The sequence below is a fragment of the Electrona antarctica genome, assembly GCF_951216825.1.
Source record: "Electrona antarctica genome assembly, chromosome: 20".
NCBI classification, from domain to species: domain Eukaryota; kingdom Metazoa; phylum Chordata; class Actinopteri; order Myctophiformes; family Myctophidae; genus Electrona; species Electrona antarctica.
This window is the reverse complement of record NC_136801.1, coordinates 35,940,477-35,962,720: the sequence shown is the minus strand read 5'-3', so window position 1 is coordinate 35,962,720 and position 22,244 is coordinate 35,940,477. Positions and strand designations below refer to the sequence as shown.

The window sequence follows — 22,244 nt, the reverse complement described above, 5'->3', positions numbered from 1 at the left end:
AATTACGGTCACTTTTGTAAATGAGCAGCAAATAAAGCTTGTTTTGATCTACGATTCTTTTTTTTCTTTTTCTTTTTTCTTAAATTTTTATCCCACCATTTAGCAACCCATTTTTTCACCCAGTATCAATTAACAAATGTAATCCTGGGCGCTACACTTCCTCTGCCAACCTGGGGAGGGCAGCAGACTGACCTCAATCTCATGCTTCAATGCATGTGGAGTCCAAGCTGCTTAAGGAACATGCAAACTCCACACAGAAAGGCCCTTTCGCCAACCCCGCCTCGGGTATGGGCACTGATGACGCGGAGGAGAGAATCGAACCCAGGACCTTCTAGAGCAAGATGACAGCACTAGCGACTGCCACCGTGCCCCCTAGATAGTTCTTGTCCATAGCATCATGCACTTTACTGCCGTTGCATATGGGCTATGCAACGTTCTCTTTCCTGGCTCGCATGAAATGCGGACCAACCTCTCTGTTACGAAAATAAAAAGAACGTTTCACCTACTCACCTCGCCCTCTACCGATATTGCCAACTTTGCCAAGAGAAAACCTTCATAGAGAAGATTTTTCCTTGTGAAAAATCACGAAAAATGTCCTTCCTTTGTGAAAACAAATCGCTTTCTGGTACATTTGTAAGGACTATGCAATCCATTGAACAGAATTTATCCATTTATCCAGTGTTTTAAATGTTAACAAAATACACAAACATACATTTTTTTAAATACTTAATTTATTGTTTTAATGTGCAAATTAATCACTTGTTTACTCGAGACTAGAGTATACTTTTATTCTGAAGAGCTCGGCCACCGGAATTCTTATCCGTGCTCCCTTATGCGTGTTCATCAGACACTGCATGAACTGCCAGTGCCAAAGAAAGAGCAGAGACAGAGGAGAGTGAACGTGATACTAGAATGTCTGTGTGATGATAGGCTACACCGCTACAGTTTGCAGTACAACCCTTTGTGCAACTTGTACCTGAGATTATCTCGTTGCACGACAGTCTGTAAAGAGTGACAGACTGGCTAGTTGTGAAAACGGGAGGAAATTGCACACGAATAGAACAAAGACGGTTTGTTTTGTATGCTAATGCTAGGATAGCTTCAATTACAGTCGAGAGACTCTGGACTAAAATATAGTTCCCCACTTTGGATGTGTTAAAGTGTGTTTTCTACCAGAATAAGTCATCCGGGAAGGTATGTTTTTGTTTTATTTTATATACAATAATGTAAATTAGAGTGTTGACCTGAAAGAAAAGTGTTTCCAGTATTTGGTAGTGAACCTGAACAGTGTTTAACCAGAAAATAGAAAACACGTTGGGGCCAAGCCCGGAGCTTATGCCTTTGCATCAGAGGCAGTCTTCCTGCTCAGACCAGCCAAAGCAAAAATGTAAAGGAACGTTTTCGCTACATACAAAGGGGGCTTGTGTTATTAGAAAGCCTACTTTCCACGGTGGACACACTCTGAGCCTCCCACCACATGTATAAAATTCACTTTTTGGCTACTACACCACGTGGTGGTGGCTCAGAGCATAGGGTTCTCAACCCGTGGGTCGCGACCCCTCGGGGGGGGTCGCCAAATTATTTTGGGGGGTCCCCAAATTATTTAAAAAAAAAAGATTATTATTAATAATGATTATATCTGGTTTCAGTATTTATTTATGGTGTATTGTCTCTATTATTAAGGTTATTGTAGCAGTCAATTTATATTGGGGGTCAGGAGGGGGCGGGGGTCCTGAGACATTGTCAAAGTATTTCTGGGGGTCCCCGGCCAAAAACGTTGAGAAGCCCTGATCTATGGCTCAGAGTGCGTCCACCGTGGAATGTAGGCTTTCTAATAACACAATCCGCCTTTGTATTGGTGAGTTTTGATTGAAGTATTTAACAGTTTGCTGCAGAACTACAATACATTTCAAGCACAACTCAATAATACAAAAACTGTTAACTGTGAGTGGATGACACCATATAAAGCATTACACTTGTTTACAAGAGGGTCCACCGTTTTCAATTCATAACATTGAGACGTGTACAAATATACACTTCTATATAGCCAAAAACAGGAAATCATCATAAAGGAGGTAAAAAGGGGGGGGAAACATAGTGAGTGAGGGGGAAAAGGTGTGGGTGGGGGATTCAGATTTTACGGGGCCAGTTTCGAATTGCAGCTGTCCGTAGGTGCCCTTTGAGAGCGGTTTTGAAGGAGTCAAGGGATTCACATGTCTTAATGACAGTTGGTAGGGCGTTCCACGAAAACGTTATTTTTGTTTTCGCTACAGTCGAGAGGCTGGTCTGCATTCATGCGAGCGAAGGAAGACTAGAGTAGCATAAGCTCTAATGCAAAGGCATTAGAGCTATGGACCAGAGCTAATGGTCCCTCAGTGTATTTGTATATTTTCTTCTTCTGCCAAATATTGCAGTTCTGGCTTAACCGTGTCTGTTTTTGCGAAACATGGTAGAGGACTATGCCAAATGGTGAGGACGCGAAGCCCACAACCATTGGCCAAAGTGTGGTGCTATAGCACAAACTCAAAACTTTGAACAGTCAGCTCATCGACCGTTTGACTGTCAGCAATATGCCGAACGTCTTTCGTGTTATGACTTTTGACCTCTGACCTTTAGATCATCCACTTTTTTTTTTTTTTTTTTTTACAAAATGTGGCAATATATATAGAGGGCTATGTCACCCTGCTTAGACACGAAGCCACCAGTCCCCTGTACTATGTTTACTTTTTCTATTGTATATATTTTTGTATGGATAGTTGTATTACCACGTTTAAGAGCCTGCTCAGGGACTAGCTTAGCCCCTTTCGGTACCCTCGGTTACCTTTTCTGAATGTGGACGTACCCTAGGGTCCCTTGTTGGTTATTCCACCCTCCATAGGACGCAGATTTACCTACTGTCTGTTCACGGAGACCTGCGCTGTCGCTTGAGTGTTGGTGAGATGTTTGAAGATGCATAAAACAGCTTTAGGAGACAACCGAAACGTGTGCGAAACAGCGCTAATCGGAGTTGCCGTTAAGTATTTACTTTTTTTTTAAAGTTTTGCTTCGCTGAAATTCTCTCTTCCTTACTTCCCATGTCCCGCCTCCCACGACACAACAGCATTATAAACATCCTGCATGTACGCGGTCGGCCAATCAGAGGCAGTAACTAGGACGCGCAGCTAGCCAGTCTCGGTGCGGGAGGCGGTACAATGGGAAGTCAACAAGGAAGTCAAGGAAGAGAGGGGAGAGAAGTTCAGCGAAGCAAAATAAAAACTAACTGACTAACTGGCCCATTTACATGGATTTGAAAAATGACATGTTGATTAATGTGTAGGTATTGTCCTTGTCAAATACAAAATAAAATAAACATTGGCCAAAGGGTGGCGCTACAGTGATCAATTGCTTTGAACGGCATAGCTCATGAACCGTTTGAAATCAATTTGCATATGCGCCTCCTAGCGATAAAAGGGACCAAGGAAGACTATATACAAAACGCACAATAAGTGAGCACCCTTCCTGGGTACCAGATGGGAGGAGTGACACGCACGTTTTTGGGGGATTTTTGGTTTAAGTTTAGATAGTTTTACTGAGCTTAGGGTTAAGGTTAGGTTTAGGTGTAGTTTTACTAAGCTTAGGGTTAGCTATTTAAATGCTCATTTGTTAATTGTATGGTCTTCTTTCTTTCAACTTCAGTGTTCTATGTTTTGTGGCTTATTGTGTGTATTGCTTATTTATTTTTGAGCGGTGCCTAACTGCTACAATGACTGGGCGATGTCTGTATTTCGGCTATTTCGGCTGCAATTTGAAACTGGCCCCCGTAAAATTTGAATCCCCCTCACTGTATATGTTTCTTTTCCATTTTACCTCCTATGATGATTTCCTGTTTTGACTATATAGTTGTGTATATTCGTGCGTCTCTAAATGTTTTGATGAATTGAAAATGGTGGGCCCTATTGTAAACAAGTGTAATACTTTATGGTGTCGTCCACTCACAGTTAACAGTTTTTGTATTGAGTTGTACTTGAAATGTACTGTAATTCTGCAAACTGTTAATAAATCAATCGATGTATATGACTGCCTGCCCACCATCTTATCGCTGCTTGCCACTATATAATTATTATTAGTAGTAGTATTTATTTAGCATAAATCATGTATAAATTATTGATTTTTTAAGAAAAAAAATCTACTCACCTTAAATAGGAAACATCTTATAATAGAGAATTACATTAAGAAATATAGCTGCAAGCAATAAGCCCTTTTAGGCTTCTCAACAGTGCCACTTTAGGCCACCCAGCGGCATTGCAGCTGTTCGTACTCCATACAGACAGACAAACCGACTAGTGAGTTATGCCTGTTATCGGCAAACGACTCAGTTTTCATATTGAAACGATTGCTATAGCACCCATAGGCCAATTGGAGTAAAAACGGTTTTAGTGCTATTTGGCATGACCCTCTCACACAGGTTACATTTGACGTTTTAATGTTAAATGCTGTGAATGCGGCTCTCTCCGCTTCTTTCGTCTGTGACCCATTCCAGTGCTGCTTTCAAATCACTGCTGTATTTTTGTGCGTTCCTGCCTGGTCAGTAGTAGTGCCCACCACTGCCTGTGTTTGTACAACGGCAGTCTATGGTACAACGCAGGGAGGGAACACAACATGCGTTGTACACTTAAATGTCAACGTACTTATTCTGTTTCTTCATTCCAGAGACTCCAGACTGGTCTATGGAGTCCAGCCTGCAGGTGAAGATGAGTTCTCCAGAAGCAGCCAGAACCATTTCTCCAGGGCTCCCAGCAGCAGGACGGGGGAAGAGACCGAGACGATTACCCCAGCACTTCCACGACTTTGACTTGGGTGAGCGGGTTTTTACTGAGGGCGCTGGATCCCCTCATGGGGGGACAGAGTGGCATTCCGACACTCTGCCATTCCGACTACGTAGCTTCCACGTGCAGTTAGGGACACGGTTAGTAATGCAGCGAGTCGGAATGCGGGTGCGTCAGAATAGCGGGCTTCGGAATACCGGTGTGTAACCGCCTCATGGTTGGGCTGTGTAGCGTTATATTCAGTATAGTCAGTTGGCAAAAAAATGCAATACACGCATGGGAGCTCTGCCTCATGAAGGCTTGTTAGCCACGGCAACATGTAGCACAAACAAACAAATAATCAAATGGACGGACAGGGGTGACAACATAGCGTTCGGCCTTCTGGCCTGACAGAGACTGTGTATTATACACAATTGTATTGATACTTACAGTGGTGTTGCTTGAACTTAACCGTTGGTGTATCCAACTTTAGCTGCCAATCCAATGGGTCTTAATTAACTTGTCACTTGTAATTGATTTTGGTGAATTGGTGCCTGTAGGTACTGAAAGACCCACCTGCCTCAGACATCCGCAACATTATGAAAATTACAAAAATATAATTGTGTATTGTTCTAGGGTTAAGCACTTATCAAGTATTATTTCAAACTGCTATGTTTCATTGTCCTATGCTAAATACTAGAGGGCAGTGCCACTCTGTTGAATCTGAATAAAGGGGATGGTCGCACACCAGCTCGTTGGTAATAAGAGAGCCATCCGTTGCGCTTTCGTGAAAAAAATCAGTTTGTTCAGTAGTTTGCCCATTGAAGATTGAATGGTCACTTGTCATGCCAAAAGTGGAACGATACAGGGAGTCGTTTTTTGCAACCACGTGGTGTCTCGCTGTACAGGACGGGTGGACGGTGGAGTTAACTTTCAAATAAGTACATATTCTTCAACTATTTCAGTGCACGTCGCATCACTTGAAAGCTTGCAGTCTGCTTTATTAATATACACAAAACTGAAACATGGCCATGACTTGCGGCACATTCTATTAGATGTAGAAAGTACTTGCTTGGTCTACAAGCAGCATGCACAATAAATGTTGCGATTGATAGTGTTTTGACTGGTTTCTGAAATTTGCCCCAGTCACAGGCATTCACAGACTTATTTCTAGACATATAGAGCCACATCATCATAAACATAAGTTTATAGATTTTAAACTACGACCGATTTATATATATAGATTTTAAACTACGACCGATTAACTTTCACCAGACATGTCAAGCTTTCATGTCTGGACTCTGTATTGGCCTACAGCCAACTTACTACTCCCAAATCAGAGCTCACATATATTGTTTTTATATTTCATTCAAATTAAATTAAATTTGCAACTTTTCTTTTATTTCTTTTTTTAACACTCATGACACCAAATCGCTTCGGAACAGTGTCGGATGACGGGTTAAGATGTAACCCCGAAGGTTGCCATACCCGTCAGATGGCGGGTTGTAAGGTTTATCAATTCCAAGCAGCCGAAGCTCAACACTAACCTTTCGTGCTGCCCAGGCTGCTAGACAGCGCCTACGTTCTTCCCATCATGTGGATCAATGCGTGCGCCTCCCATAACCCACTGAGCATTTTTCAGTCTAATAGACTTCTAATAGCCTATTCGTCTAAAGGGACGTCTCAAAATGAGTTAAATGTCTTTTTTTAGACGTCTATCCTTAGATTAGACGTTGATTTGCGGTTGTTTAAACGTCTATATATAGACGTCTATATATAGACATTTAAACAACCGCTAATCAACGTCTCTAAAAAAACGTTCACTTTTAGCCTTTTTTTTATCGCATTTTTAGGCGCACGTCTAATAGCCGTCTATTGCTCAGTGGGAAGGATCCACTCATTGTCGTTTCTTTGCTGCTTGTTTTCTCAGAAAAGTTGTTTTTAGTCCAATCCGCCGAACGTTCAGATGTAAATAGTGATTTCTGATCGCATCGCACCCCCTATATTACCGCTTGTGGTAGCTCTGGTACATAGCTCTAATGCGTTGCATTTAGAGCTATGTTACTCTCGACTTCCGCCGCTCGCATGAATGCAGACAAGCCTCTCGTCTTTTGCTACTCACCAAAACAAAGGCGGGTTGTGTCATTAGAAAGCCTACTTTCCTTAGTGGGAGCACTCTGAACCCCCCACCATACGTATAAACGGTACTTTTGGCCAAAAGGGGATTTTGTTTCCACCGAAAAAAATACTTTGTTACTCCACTGCGCCTTCTACCGATATTGCCCAGAGAATTGCCTCATAGAGAATATTTTTCCTCTGGTGAAAACAAATCTCATTCTGGCCAAAAAGTGCTTCCACTAAGGAAAGTAGGCTTTCTAATGACACAATCCGCCTTTTGGTGAGTAGCAAAAACGTTATTTTTATTTACACTAAAGACGAGAGGCTGGTCTGCATTCATGTGATCGGCGGAAGTCGAGAGTAACATAGCTCTAAATGCAACACATTGGAGCTATTTTATGGACCAGAGCTACGCTTGTGGTGTAAACTAAGACGGCTGCTGCTCGTACAACCTTTTGCTCCTCCTCTCGCTGTATTGGGCTGTGTGCCCCGGAAGTAGTTGGCGCAAATTCACAGATATTGCCTGGCTGCCTGCGGTAATGAACATCAGGGGGCGCTGAAAGTCTTACATACTAAAAAGATAAATTCTAATTATTTTGGAAAATATGTATTTTGCTTAAGTTTCCAGAACCACCTTTGATATTAAATGTCTACTTAATAATAGCTAATTTTGTACATACAGAAAACGGACAGAAAACAGAATCCAGTGTTGATGACTATCATGTTGTTTTTCTGCTCCTAGACATCCAAGAGGAGTTTTCTCCTAAACAGGAGAGGAACCCCAATCTGCTTCAGGAGGAACCAGAGCCTCCAGATATTAACCAGGAACAGGAGAAGCTACTTCAAAGACCAGAGGAGCCTGATGGGTCAATGTTGACATTACCATCAGTGAAAAGTGAAGATGAGGATTCCTCATCCTCATGCATCCTCATTGAGGATGAAGACATCTCTTTGCACGTTGAAGTTGAACTTGGATCTGACACTGAAGACCGTGATTATTGGGAGGAGTCCAGTGAATCTGACACTGAAGACCGTCATTATCGGGAGGAATCCAGTGAATCTGCCACTGAAGACAGTGATTATCGGGAGGAGTCCAGTGGAGGTCAGTCAGTGTTAAAGGGACAGGAATAGGGATGGGTATAATTAGGATTTCTGTGAGTCCGGTACCGATTACGGTTCCCTATTTCGGTTACGAAATGGTGTAAAATAACTTAAATTAGAGCCGGTCAAACTATTATTTTACAAAAATCTTTACTTTATTTATTTTGTAAGACGGGTAATGGAGATGTGAGATAAGGCTGTCAAAGTTAACGCAAATATATGCATCTCCTTACCAGGGCCGCTTTAAGGGTAGTGCGAATGGTGCGGCCGCACAGGGCCTCGCACATGCGAGGCCTCGCGCTAGGCAGTGTTTTTTTTTTTTTTTTTTAAGAAACAATAATCGCATCGCAGCCCGTTCCTTCACAGTTGCTGCGGTCGGCTTGGAGCCGCCCACCCCCACCCCCCCCCCCCCCCCAGGGGGGCCTCCGACGGCCGCGCGTCGCCTCCTCCTCCCAAACGGCGTCACTTATTCGTCCTCCCGTTAAGCAACGCCCGGCCGTCCGGTCGTGGGGCCCCCTGTTGTCCCCCTCTGCGCTGCGCAGTGCCGTGCTAGCTTGCGCTGCAGAATTAGAGCAGATCTACAAGCTCACAATGCGTTGCAGCGCGGCGCGTTGTGAGCTTGTAGATCGGCCGCGCCAGCGCGCAACGCAGTCGAATTATACACACAATGGAAACGAAACAAAAACAAGTTGAACACATGTAGCCAGGCTAGTTGAGTGCACAACCGCTACCGCTCACAAACAAAACGACTCGTCACTCGAGTGAAGTGAAAAGGTATGCTGTCATGTATGTGTGGACAAAAAAGGTTTTATTTCAAATAATTAGTCGCGCATGGACCGACGGCCTCTCTCTCTCTCTCTCTCTCTCTCTCTCTTTCAGTCTCTCTGTCAGTCCAGTCAGTCAGTGTCATGATTTCACAATTTTCTAATTGAATTTTGATCGATCACAAACTGTCTGCAGGCAATCAAGCAAATGTGATACTTAATATTTAAGTATCAAAAGTAAGTATTCATTAATTAATTAATTCAAAAAATTAGCGCGCTCGCTAACGCGCGCGCACATTGTTCCCCCCGACATATCGCACAGGGCCTCGCATTTCTCCCAGACGCCTCTGCTCCTTACAACAGAGGTTTTCTAGATTTTGCCGTTACTGTTAAATAAATAGCGCTTGACTGTGCACATCTGTAGGAACCGATAGGGAGTACCCGGTACCCAAGCTTGCTTGGTTTGGTACCTGCTTGGGCCCGAGGTTCAGGACCCAGACCTAAACAGGAACTATATTTGTGGGGGAAACTGATATTTGGCACAGTTACTAAATTAGGAGAACAAAGGCGAGATATGAAAAAACAAAGTATTAACAGGGAAGCCTTTGTGCTCCCAAACAAGGAACTTGTTTGATGATGACTTTTCAAGTTGTTCCTGTACACACTATTTTTAACCTGCCTATTCACTCTCTCTCTCTCAGGTGTAAGGTCCCGGTCTTCAGAGACCCACATCTGTACACAATGTGAAAAGGATTACAAATCTGCATCTAACCTGAGGCGACACCAGCGTATCCACACTGGAGAAAAACCTTTCCAATGTAAACATTGTGATAAGAGATTCAGTGATGCAGACAATCTGAAGAAACACCTGCGTATCCACACAGGAGAAAAACCTTTCCACTGTAAAGATTGTGACAAGAGTTTCCATCTTTCAACTGACCTGGAGAGACACCAGCGTATCCACACGGGAGAAAAACCTTTCCAATGTAAAGATTGTGACAAAAGTTTCAGCTGTGAAAATTCTCTGAAGACACACCAACGTATCCACACTGGAGAAAAATCTTTCCACTGTAAATATTGTGACAAGCGTTTCTATCACTCCGGTCACCTGAAGTCACACCAGCTTATCCACACAGGAGAAAAACCTTTCGAATGTAAAGATTGTGGCAAGTGTTTCAATCAGTCAACACACGTGAAGAGACACCAGTGTATCCACACAAGAGGAAAACCATTCCACTGTAAAGATTGTGACAAGAGTTTCTATTATTCAGCTGAGCTGGTCAGACACCAGCGTATCCACACAGGAGAAAAACCTTTCCACTGTAAACATTGTGACAAGAGTTTCCGTACGTTAATCCTACTGAACCAACACCAGCGTAGCCACACAGGAGAAAAACCTTTCCAGTGTAAACAATGTGACAAGAGTTTTAGTACATCAGGTTATCTGAAGGCACACCAGAGTATCCACACTGGAGAAAAACCTTTCCAGTGTGAACATTGTGGCAAGAGTTTCCGTACGTTAATCCTACTGAACCAACACCAGCGTAGCCACACAGGAGAAAAACCTTTCCAGTGTAAACAATGTGACAAGAGTTTTAGTACATCAGGTTATCTGAAGGTACATCAGAGTTACCACGCTGGAGAAAGACCTTTCCACTGTACATATTGTGACAAACGTTTCAAACAGAAAAAGGAGCTGAAGATACACCAGCGTATCCACACTGGAGAAAAACCTTTCCAGTGTAAACTTTGTGACAAGAGATTCTGTCAGTTAACTTCTCTGAAGTATCACCAGCGTTCCCACACGGTGTGATTAGAGTTTCAGTGAGTCACTGGAGAAAAACTTCAGTCAGTATTTAGATATTTGATATTCATTTTAGCTGCTCGCCCCTTCCTATACAAACCCATTGTAACTTAAAACTCCATTTTAACATGATATATTCATCGAAAACATCCAACCTATTTTCTGTTGACTGATAATGCCCTAATACGTGAGGGGGCCGTGGTTTGTCATTTACTGTTTTAATTTATTTGTAATAATTATTTTTGATTTTGTGAGGAGGAGGGGGGCTGGAGCTGGAGGTTTGTTTCCAAAATAATTATTAAACATAAATAAAAAACCACGGCCCCTCACGTATTAGAAGGACAATATCAAGTCAACAGAAAAAACGTTTAGGGGTTTTTGATGAATCTCATGGTTAAAATACAGTTTTAAGAACTGCCCAGGGTGTTCACATAAGCCTGAGTAGACTTTAAAATGACAGTTTTTTAAAAAATATATAAAATCACTCCAGAAACTATACAATTCTCTAATACTACCATATCAGTTATACTGTTATAAGTTCTACTGTGTCGAAGTTTGGGGAAACGCATACAACTATATTACACCCTATCGCTATCCTACAAAAGAAAGCAATAAGAATTGTCAAACGGGCCGATTATCATGCACCGACAAATTCACTATGCATTAAAAACCGCACATTGAAATATTAAGATTTAGTCACCCTCTCAACACAGCTATAATAAGGTATATAATAAATTGCTTCCAATCAGCATACATGAGCTATTTAAGCCTAGGGAAAGCACCTATAAACTCAGGGGAATTGGAATTTTTAAAAAGACTAACATTTCACGGACCAACATCAAAGAGAGATGTCTTTCTGCCATTGGGGTGAACCTATGGAATAATCTGGACACTGAACTAAAATTAAGCAACTCAATCATATAAAGCAAAGGTAATTGATGGCTATATGGAATCACTCAAATGATATGGTAATTATATAGTAATAGTAACCATACAGTATATGTGTGTATCCCCGTACGTGTGCATGCGAGCATACGTGCGTGACCATATGGGTAGTTATTTGTATAAATTACAGATCTAAAACTAGACTAACACTAAAACATTCCAGGTGACTAAAATGTGACTAAAATTATTCAAAAGACTATGACTAAAACGAAATAAATAAATAATATCTGTCAAAAACAACACTGCTGTAAGGTGAAACTTTAACGGTAACTTTCCTCTTCGCTTTTTGTCTCTTTCTTTTTCTCTAGAGGGAATGCAAAATATGTTGGTGTAATTACTATACATGACCATGTAAACAATATCAAGTGTGTGTGTTTTGGGTGCTTATATTAACCGAGGGGAAATTACATGTATGTTTTATGAATTTTGAATGAATTATGATTTTGTTTTTGTCTACACCAGGCCGAAAGCAATGGGAGAGAGTATGTTTTGCATTCCGTCCGCCCGTGTGTGTTAGAGCCTGGGCCCTGGCCTGGCCTGGGCCCGTGGATTTCAGCCCGGTCCCCGCCCGGCCCATTATGGTACCGCAGAAGCCCGGTCTGTCAGCAGCCCCTCGCGCTGATTAAAACAAAGATGGTATTTCTCCTGTAGTATTTGTGACTGTTTGAGCTCTCCGATCTCAGAGAGAGAGAGAATTGTGGTGTGCACATGCTGCGGGGCATGATGAGTAATTAAGCGAGAGAAAATTAGCAGCAGCGAGTGATGGAATGAGAATTGTTTGAAGAGAATGTAGTGTGTGTGTGTGAGTGATGTGTTATTTTGATCAACATTTGCCTGTTGTCTCTATCACATCATAACAGCATGGAATTGTGGACCAAATCTCATCCAATATTCTCAGTGGGTTAAATCTCATCAAATGGTGGTCCATGGCTCAAATACCGAATGGACCTTTGATAACCACTGACTCTTCGTGTCAGCTGTTGGACACACACACGCGTTCAGGGAGACCTACAACACCACAATATCGGCCGAGTGGGAGAGGTGTAAAAAAAGGGTGGCCGGGCCGCCCAGTGCGGCCAGAAGTCAGCAAAGTGCACCTGAGAACAGTGGACACCTTAGAACAAATCTACATAAGGACTTATATAGTACATAATACATTAAGGTCTTGGTGTACGATTCACGTCTGAGCAATTTTGTGTCTTATCAGATTTGATTTATTGCAGTATATTGTGTATACTGTACCAGCTCTGTTGGCATTCATTCCTCCATAGGAATACCAGGTTCCTACTTGCCTCCATACTACTGCCAAATCGGAATACAATAGCTCGCTCTTAAGCTAGACAAATGTTTGGCTGAACATACCCTCTTTCAGAAAAAAAACAATAATAATCCTGTAAAAATTGTTAGGAATAAATAGGAGGAATGAGAATGACCCAGTAAAAATGTATAGCCTCGTAAAATAAAGAAAATAATTACGGTCACTATTGTAAATGAGCAGCAAATAAAGCTTGTTTTGATCTACGATTCTTTTTTTTCTTTTTTTAAATTTTTATCCCACCATTTTGTAACCCATTTTTTCACCCAGTATCAATTAACGAATGTAATCCTGGGCGCTACACTTCGCTACACTACACTGCCAACCTGGGGAGGGCAGCATACCTCAACCTCATGCTTCTATGCATGAGCAGTCCAAGCTGCTTAAGGATCATATGCAAACTCCACACAGAAAGGCCCTTTCGCCAACCCCGCCTCGGGTATGGGCACTGATGACGGAGGAGAGAACACGCCCACAGCGTCCCCAGCAGGAATCGAACCCAGGACCTTCTAGCTGTGCCCCCTAGATGGCTCTTGTCCATAGCATCATGTACTTTACTGCCGTTGCATTGAGGCTATGCGACGTTCTCTTTCCTGGCTCGCATGAAACGCGGACCAACCTCTCCGTTACGAAAATAAAAAGAACGTTTCACCTACTCACCTCGCCCTCTACCGATATTGCCAACTTTGCCAAGAGAAAACCTTCATAGATTTTTTTTCTCTTGTGAAAACAAATCGCTTTCTGGCCAAAAAGTACATTTGTAAGGGCTATGCACTCCAGTGAACAGAATTTACCCATTTGGATAAGTGTTTTAAATGTTAATAAAATACACAAACATAAATTATTTAAATACTTAATTTATTGTTTTAATGTGCAAATGAATTACCTTTGTTTACTCTAGATGGTACTTTTATTCTGAAGAGCTCGGCCACCGGAAGTCTTATCCGTGCTCCCGTATGCGTTACGGGGCTTTCACATAGAGTATATATATAATAGAGACTGAACTGGCGCGAAGCTCCGCCCCCCCCCCCCCAGCTATTCATGTCAGTGGAAGTTGCTCAGTGGCGTTTTGAAGCACCCGGAAGACTGCCGGAAGTACCGTCTCAGAACGTCTACTTCCGCATTTGACCACCAAATTTTGGTGGTCAAATGCGGAAGTGCAACCGAGCGCTCAATGTTAAAGCCCAGCTGCACGGGGTTTCCCCATAGAGTATATATATAAGGTTTCCCGGTCATGAATCCACGGGCCCGCCTGTAGTCCCTCCTCCTACCACTAGGGCCCAGAGCTTCAACGTTGGAAAGCCTGCCTGCCCCCTTGGGCTTTCACCAGACACTGGTGATGATGATGAACTGCCAAACAAACAGAGCAGAGAATTGATACAGAGAATGTCTGTTTGATGATGATATACAGTTTGCAGTACAACCCTTTGTGCAACTTGTAGCCTACCTGAGATTATCTCGTTGCACGACAGCCTGTAAAGAGTGACAGACTGGCTAGTTGTAATGAAAACGGGAGGAAATTGCACACGAATAGAACAAATACGGTTTGCTAAACGCTAATGCTAGGATAGCTTCAATTACAGTCGAGAGACTCTGGACTAAAATAGTTCCCCACTTTGGATGTGTTAAAGTGTGTTTTCTACCAGAATAAGTCATCCGGGAAGTAAAGGTATGTTTTTGTTTTATTTTATATACAATAATAATGTAAATTAGAGTGTTGACCTGAAAGAAAAGTGTTTTGGTAGTGAACTAGCTCCTTTCGGAACCCTACGTTAAAGTTTCTGACATTTTGTTGACTTTATGTAGGGTTCCTTCTCACCGGATTCAAGCGACATGGGATGCCATCTGATTTCCCCTGACTTAGCCCTGTGCTGCAAAGTGGGTGTCACGCTGACATATTCAAAAAGAAGCATATGAACGCTATAGGAGACAACGAACCTTCTGACCCCCCCCGCGAACGGCTCAGAAGCCGTTAAGTATTTTTAATGTTTGTACGACCGTTTTGGCAGCTCTGAAATTCTCTCTTGTTGACATTGTTCTATGAGCAGGGCCTGGCTGGAAACAAGTTCTTGAGCTTAGCCCAGATACCCTGGGTAAATATAGATTTCATTTCATTTCATTTCATCCCATTGTACCGCCTCCAGCCTCTCGGTTGGCTAGCTGCGCCTCCCTACGCGCCTCGTAGGCGCAGCTAGCCTACAGCTAGCCTACCTCTAGCCAACCGAGATGTCAACAAGGAGGGACCGAAGAGAGAATTTCAGAGCTGCCAAACGGTCGTACAAACATTAAAAATACTTAACGGCTTCTGTGCCGTTCGGGGGGGGGTGAGAGGGTTCGTTGTATCCTATAGCGTCCATATGCTTCTTTTGGAATATGTCAGCGTGACACCGACACCGCAGCACAGGGCTAAGTCAGGGTAAGTCAGATTGCGTCCCACGTCGCGTGATGCCGGTGAGACCGGACCCTACGTGGTAGGTCCAAAGGAGCTCAACCCGGGGGTCCGGAGACGGGCTAGTAGTGAACCTGAACAGTGTTTAACCAGAAAATAGAAAACACGTAGGGGCCAAGCCCGAAGCTTATGCCTTTGCATTAGAACTATAGGCCTACTGATTGATTGATTGAAATATTTATTAACAGTTTGCAGAATTACAGCACATTTCAAGAACAACTCAATACAAATAGAGTAGGCATGTGTCAGTGGAGTGGGATGTTCTGAAGCCAGATTGGAACTCGTACATTCATTTATTACTTTTCAACCTGTTCATAGACTATTTTTTCACTTTCGAGATGGAGATTTATAGAAATAGGGTGGTAGGCAATACAGAGGCGGCTTGTGTTATTAGAAAGCCTACTTTCCGCGGTGGACACACTCTGAGCCCCCCACCACATGTATAAAATTCACTTTTTGGCCAGAGAGAGAGTTTTATTTTTCACCTGAAGATTTTTGTTTTGTTTTGTTACTCCTACTACTACTCCTACTACATTTTATACGTGTGGTGGTGGCTCAGAGTGCGTCCACTGTGGAGTGTAGTCTTTCTAATAACACAATAACACTCAGTGGCAGCGGTGGCCGAACGGATTGCGCAGCGGTCTTGATACTGGAAGGTCGCCAGTTCGAATCAGCGGTCCGACACGTTAAAATTACCACCGCTGAAGTGCCCTTGAACAAGGCATTGAACCACTACGATGAAATGTTCTATGAGCAGGGCCTGGCTGGAAACAAGTTCTTGAGCTTAGCCCAGATACCCTGGGTAAATATAGTAATCATTTCATTTCATTTCACAATCCGCCTTTGTATTGGTGAGTTTTGATTGATTGAAGTATTAAAGTTTGCAGAATTAAAGTACATTTCAAGCACAATTCAATAATACAAAAACTGTTAACTTTGAGTGGCTATGACACTACAGCATTACACTTGTTTACAAAAGGGTCCACCGTTTTCAATTCAACATAACATTGAGACGTGTACAAACATACACTTCTATATAGCCAAAAACAGGAAATCATCATAAAGGAGGTAAAAAGGGGACAAAAACATACAGTGAGTGAGGGGGAAAAGGGGTGGGTGGGAGATTCAGATTTTACGGGGGCCAGTTTCGAATTGCAGCTGTCCATAGGTGCCCTTTGAGAGCGGTTTTGAAGGAGTCAAGGGATTCACATGTCTTAATGACAGTTGGTAGGGCGTTCCACAAACGTTATTTTTTATTTTCGCTACAGTCGAGAGGCTGGTCTGCATTCATGCTAGCGCAGGAAGACGAGAGTAGCATTAGCTCTAATGCAAAGGCATTGGAGCCATGGGCCAGAGCTAATGGTCCCTCATTGTATTTGTATGTTTTCTTCTTCTGCCAAATATTGCAGTTCTGGCTTAACCGTGCAGTCTGTTTTTGTGAAACATGGTAGAGGACTATGCCAAATGGTGAGGACGCGAAGCCCACAGCCATTGGCCAAAGGGTGGTGCTATATCACAAACTCAAAACTTTGAACAGTCAGCTCATGAACCGTTTGACCGTCAGCAATATAATAAGTCTCTTCATGCTGAACGACTTAAGTGTTTTCTCGTTTTTTTACAAAATGTGGCAATATGATAGAGGGCTATGTCACTCTGCTTAGACTCGAAGCCACCAGTCCCCTGTAGGCCTACTATGTTTACTTTTTCTGTTGTATATGTTTTTGTATGGATAGTTTTATTACCATGTTTAAGAGGCGGCTCAGGGACTAGCTTAGCCCCTTTCGGAACCCTCGGTTACCTTTTCTGAATTTGGACGGCGGTACCCTAGGGTCCCTCGTTTGTTATTCCACCCTCCATAGGACACAGATTTATCTACTGTCTGTTCACGGAGACCTGCACTGTCGCTTGAGTGTTGGTGAGATGTTTCAAAGATGCATAAAACAGCTTTAGGAGACAGCGGAAACGTGTGCGAAACAGCGCTAATCGTAGTTGCCGTTAAGTATTTTTAATCTTTTTTCAAAGTTTTGCTTCGCTGAAATTCTCTCTTCCTCACTTCCCATGTCCCGCCTCCCACGACACAACAGCATTATAAACATCCTGCATGTATGCGGTCGGCCAATCAGAGGCAGTAACTAGGAAGCGCAGCTAGCCAGTCTCGGTGAGGGAGGCGGTACAATGGGAAGTCAACAAGGAAGTCAAGGAAGAGAGAGAAGTTCAGCAAAGCAAAATTAAAAAAAAAAAAAGATTAAAAATACTTAAAGATGGTTTGCCACGATTTCCTTCCACCCTAAAACATGATCATCAGACCTATTATTATAATATAAGGAGGAAGAACTTTTTCCAAAAAGTGTACAGTATTTGTTAAAATCATGCTTTTATGTGGACTCGCCCACCAGTTCATTAAGTATGCCTGTTTTGCCTGGTGGGTGGTGATGGGTGGTGATCCACCTGAACTGAAGCCGCACCCACAGCTGTAGTTGTATGATAAAGGGGGAGGGGTTAGGGGAGGGGCTGATAGTGTGACGTCACTATATTACTGTTTATTTCATTGGCCCGTTTGACTGTCAAGGGTTCAGCCTCCAGGAAGAAACCCTAAATACAAAGTTAATTCACCATTGCACATAAAAACTACTCCAGGCCCAGGGTGTCTAATGAAGTACTGTCACCTCATAGACACCTGGAAAAACTGGAAAAATGCAAAAATCACGGCAATCATCTTTAACGGCAACTCCGATTAGCGCTGTTTCGCACACGTTCCCGCTGTCTCCTATAGCTGTTTTATGCATCTTTGAAAAATCTCACCAACACTCAAGCGGCAGGTCTCCGTGAACAGACAGTAGGTAAATATGCGTCCTATGGAGGGTGGCATAACCAACGAGGGACCCTAGGGTACCGCCGTCCAAATTCAGAAAAGGTAACCGAGGGAGCCGAAAGGGGCTAGGACTAGCTCTACTCATGGACTACAGATGAAAATTAGCTTCTAACTGACTAACTGGCGCATGTACATGGATTTGAAAAATGACATGTTGATTAATGTGTAGGTATTGTCCCTGTCAAATAAATAAACAATAAAATAAACATTTGGCCAAAGGGTGGCGCTACAGTGATCAATTGCTTTGAACAGGCATAGCTCATGAACCGTTTGAAAACTTCAATTCGGGGGCACGGTGGCACAGTTGGTAGTGCTGTCGCCTCACAGCTAGAAGGTCCTGGGTTCGATTCCCGCTCGGGACGCTGTGGGTGCTGGCGGCGTGTTTCCTCCTCCGCGTCATCAGTGCCCATACCCTAGGCGGGGTTGGCGAAAGGGCCTTTCTGTGTGGAGTTTGCATGTTCTCCCCGTGTCCCCTAGGGTAGGTACCCTCACAAAAGAGCACCCCCCTTTAGCCATTTGGAGTAAAACGGTTTCAGTGCTATGTGGCATGACCCTCTCACACAGGTTACATTTGACGTTTTAATGTTAAATGCTGTGAATGCGGCTCTCTCCGTTTCTTTCGTCTGTGACCCATTCCAGTGCTGCTTTCAAATCACTGCTGTATTTTTGTGCGTTCCTGCCTGGTCAGTAGTAGTGCCCACCACTGCCTGTGTTTGTACAACGGCAGTCTATGGTACAATACAGGGAGGGAACACAACATGCGTTGTACACTTAAATGTCAACGTACTTATTCTGTTTCTTCATTCCAGAGACTCCAGACTGGTCTATGGAGTCCAGCCTGCAGCAGGTGAAGATGAGTTCTCCAGAAGCAGCCAGAAACATTTCTCCAGGGCTCCCAGCAGCAGGACGGGGGAAGAGACAGAGACGATTACCCCAGCACTTCCGCGACTTTGACTTGGGTGAGTGGGTTTTTACTGGGGGCGCTGGATCCCCTCATGGGGGGACAGAGTGGCATTCCGACACTCTGCCATTCCGACTACGTAGCTTCCACATGCAGTTAGGGACACGGTTAGTAATGCCGGTGTGTAACCGCGTCATGGTTGGCTATATTCAGTCAGTTGGAAAAGATATGCAATAAACGCATGGGAGCTCTGCCTCATGAAGGCTTGTTACCCACGGCAAAATGTAGCACAAACAAACAAACAAATGGACGGACAGGGGTGACAACATAGCGTCCGGCCTTCTGGCCTGACAGAGACTATGTATCATACACAATTGTATTGATACTTACAGTGGTGTTGCTTGAACTTAACCGTTGGTCAATTTTAGTTGCCAATCCAATGGGTCCTAATTAACCGTTGCCGATAAGCATATTGGATATTTCCGGTCAGCTTGGAGGTGACCTACTTACAGAAACAAATCATGTTGTATATTATTTAAAATTATTTTTGAAAATATGTATTTTTCTTCAATCATACTAATTAACTAATTAACTCGTACTAATTCAATTAACATACTAATTAACTGGTTCTGGAAACTTGACTTAAGAAGTCAAGTTTCCAGAACCACCTTTTATAACATCTTCTTCGTAACTAGCTCATTTTGTACATGGAAAAGACAGAAAACGGAATCCAGTGTTGACTATCATGTTGTTTTTCTGTTCCTAGACGTCCAAGAGGAGTTTTCTCCTAAACGAGAGAGGAGCCCCAGTCTGCTTCAAGAGGAACCAGAGCCTCCAGAGATTAACCAGAAACAGGAGGAGCTACTTCAAAGACCAGAGGAGCCTGATGGGTCAATGTTGACATTACTAGTAGTGAAAAGTGAAGATGAGGATGAAGACATCTCTTCGCACGTTGAAGTTGAACTTGGATCTGACAATGAAGACCGTGATTTCCGGGAGGAGTCCAGTGAATCTGACACTGAAGACAGTGATTATTGTGAGGAGTCCAGTGGAGGTCAGTCAGTGTTAAACACAGAGACAGGAACTACATTTGTGGGGAAAACAGAGTTGGCACAGTTAACTAAATTAGGAGAACAAAAGAGAAATATATATATTTTTTAAAGTATTAACAGGGAAGCCTTTCAAGTTGTACCTGTAACCTGCCTATTCACATCTGTCTGTCTGTCTGTGTCTCTGTCTCTGTCTCTCTCAGGAGTGAGGTCCCGGTCTTCAGAGACCCACATCTGTACACATTGTGAAAAGGGTTTCATTACTGCACGTAACCTGAGGCGACACCAGCTTATCCACACTGGAGAAAAACCTTTCCAATGTAAACATTGTAACAGGAGATTCAATGATGCAGGTAATCTGAAGCAACACCACCAGCGTATCCACACAGGAGAAAAACCTTTCCACTGTAAAGATTGTGACAAAAGTTTCCCTTATTCAACTGAGCTGGAGAGACATCAGCGTATCCACACAGGAGAAAAACCTTTCCAATGTAAAGATTGTGACAAGCGTTTCTATCACTCATCTAACCTGAATTCACACCAGCTTATCCACACTGGAGAAAAATCTTTCCACTGTAAATATTGTGACAAGCGTTTCTATCACTCAGCCAACCTGAAGTCACACCAGCTTATCCACACAGGAGAAAGACCTTTCGAATGTAAAGATTGTGGCAAGCGTTTCAATCATTCAACACACCTGAAGACACACCAGTGTATTCACACAGGAGGAAAACCATTCCACTGTAAAGATTGTGACAAGAGTTTCCATTATTCAGCTGACCTGGAGAGACACCAGCGTATCCACAGAGGAGAAAGACCTTTCCAATGTAAACATTGTGACAAGAGTTACCTTTATCCAACTGACCTGAAGAGACACCAGCATGTCCACACTGGAGAAAAACCTTTCCAATGTAAACATTGCAACAAGGGATTCACCCGTGCACATGCTCTGAAGGCACACCAGAGTATCCACACTGGAGACAAACCTTTTCAGTGTGAACATTGTGGCAAGAGTTTCCGTATGTTAATCCTACTGAACATACACCAGCGTAGCCACACAGGAGAAAAACCATACCAGTGTAAACTATGTGACAAGAGTTTTAGTACATCAAGTTCTCTGGGGGTACATCAGAGTTGCCACTCTGGAGAAAGACCTTTTCACTGTACATATTGTGACAAACGTTTCAAACAGAAAAGGGAGCTGAAGACACACCAGCGTATACACACTGGCGAAAAACCTTTCCAGTGTAAACTTTGTGACAAGAGTTTCTGTCAGCTAACTTCTCTAAAGTATCACCAGCGTTCCCACACTGGAGGAAAACTTTTCCCACTGTAAACGGTGTGATTAGAGTTTCAGTGAGTCATCTAGTCCAGAGGTTCCCAACCACTGGTCCACGGACTGGTGCCAGTCCGCGGGACATGTGCCGCCGTTACTTGAGTCACTTCAGTTTAATTAGCCGTTCACTAAGTCCCACCCAAGCCCGTTCTTGGCCAATACCACGTTAGCGACGGTTACTAGGTAAGGATCCTGGTCAAGCTTTCAATGCTGGTCAAAATGGTTAAGCAGTGTCAATAAATATATTTGCTGTACAGCATGTGTGGACCTCAGAAAGAGGGTTTGTTTTCTTACCTTGTTGTGAGCAAACTAGTCCATTCCATGAATTATTTAGTTTAATAGTAAATATTAGAAATAAAAATAGGCTCTCATAGACTTCCATTGTAACGGGGAAACAGCTCTCAAAGTCACTCTTTTATCATCATCATCATTTATTTAACTCACGACCATGATCACATGGTTTGGAGCACAGATTCATAAAAGTATACAATCAACAGTATACATTTCATTACATGATATACATCGACATATCGAAAGGCTTTCCCTATTTGTACAGTTTAGCACATAAGTGAACACAACAAAAGCTGATGTCTGACATCAGGAAAACTCATGCGGTCCATCAACCCTCTTTTTCTCTAGAGGTAATGCAACATATTTACGATTTCATTTGTGTGAGTTTTAAAAAAAATACTTATATAGCAGATAACCGAGGGGAAATTACATTGTGTGTGTGTGTGTGTGTGTGTGTGTGTGTGTGTGTGTGTGTGTGTGTGTGTGTGTGTGTGTGTGTGTGTGTGTGTGTGTGT

The 22,244-nt window shown here is 43.0% G+C and overlaps 1 protein-coding gene across 2 annotated transcripts in view; it reads left to right on the top strand.

Annotated features, from left to right (window-relative positions):
- Positions 1–21,686, top strand: part of LOC306913168 (uncharacterized protein) — a 66,740-nt gene extending 45,054 nt beyond the window's left edge. The window contains exons 4-7 of one of the 2 annotated variants that reach the window (XM_079489745.1): positions 4,690–4,836; positions 18,962–19,111; positions 19,820–20,107; positions 20,306–21,686. In XM_079489745.1, coding sequence (XP_079345871.1) covers positions 4,690–4,836; positions 18,962–19,111; positions 19,820–20,107; positions 20,306–21,438 — 1,718 coding nt within the window. In that variant the 3' untranslated portion in view covers positions 21,439–21,686. Of the gene's footprint in view, positions 1–4,689; positions 4,837–14,103; positions 14,501–18,961; positions 19,112–19,819; positions 20,108–20,305 lie in introns of those variants that run through there. The other variant, XM_079489746.1, reaches the window with a different exon arrangement.
- The last annotated feature ends 558 nt before the right edge of the window (positions 21,687–22,244 follow it).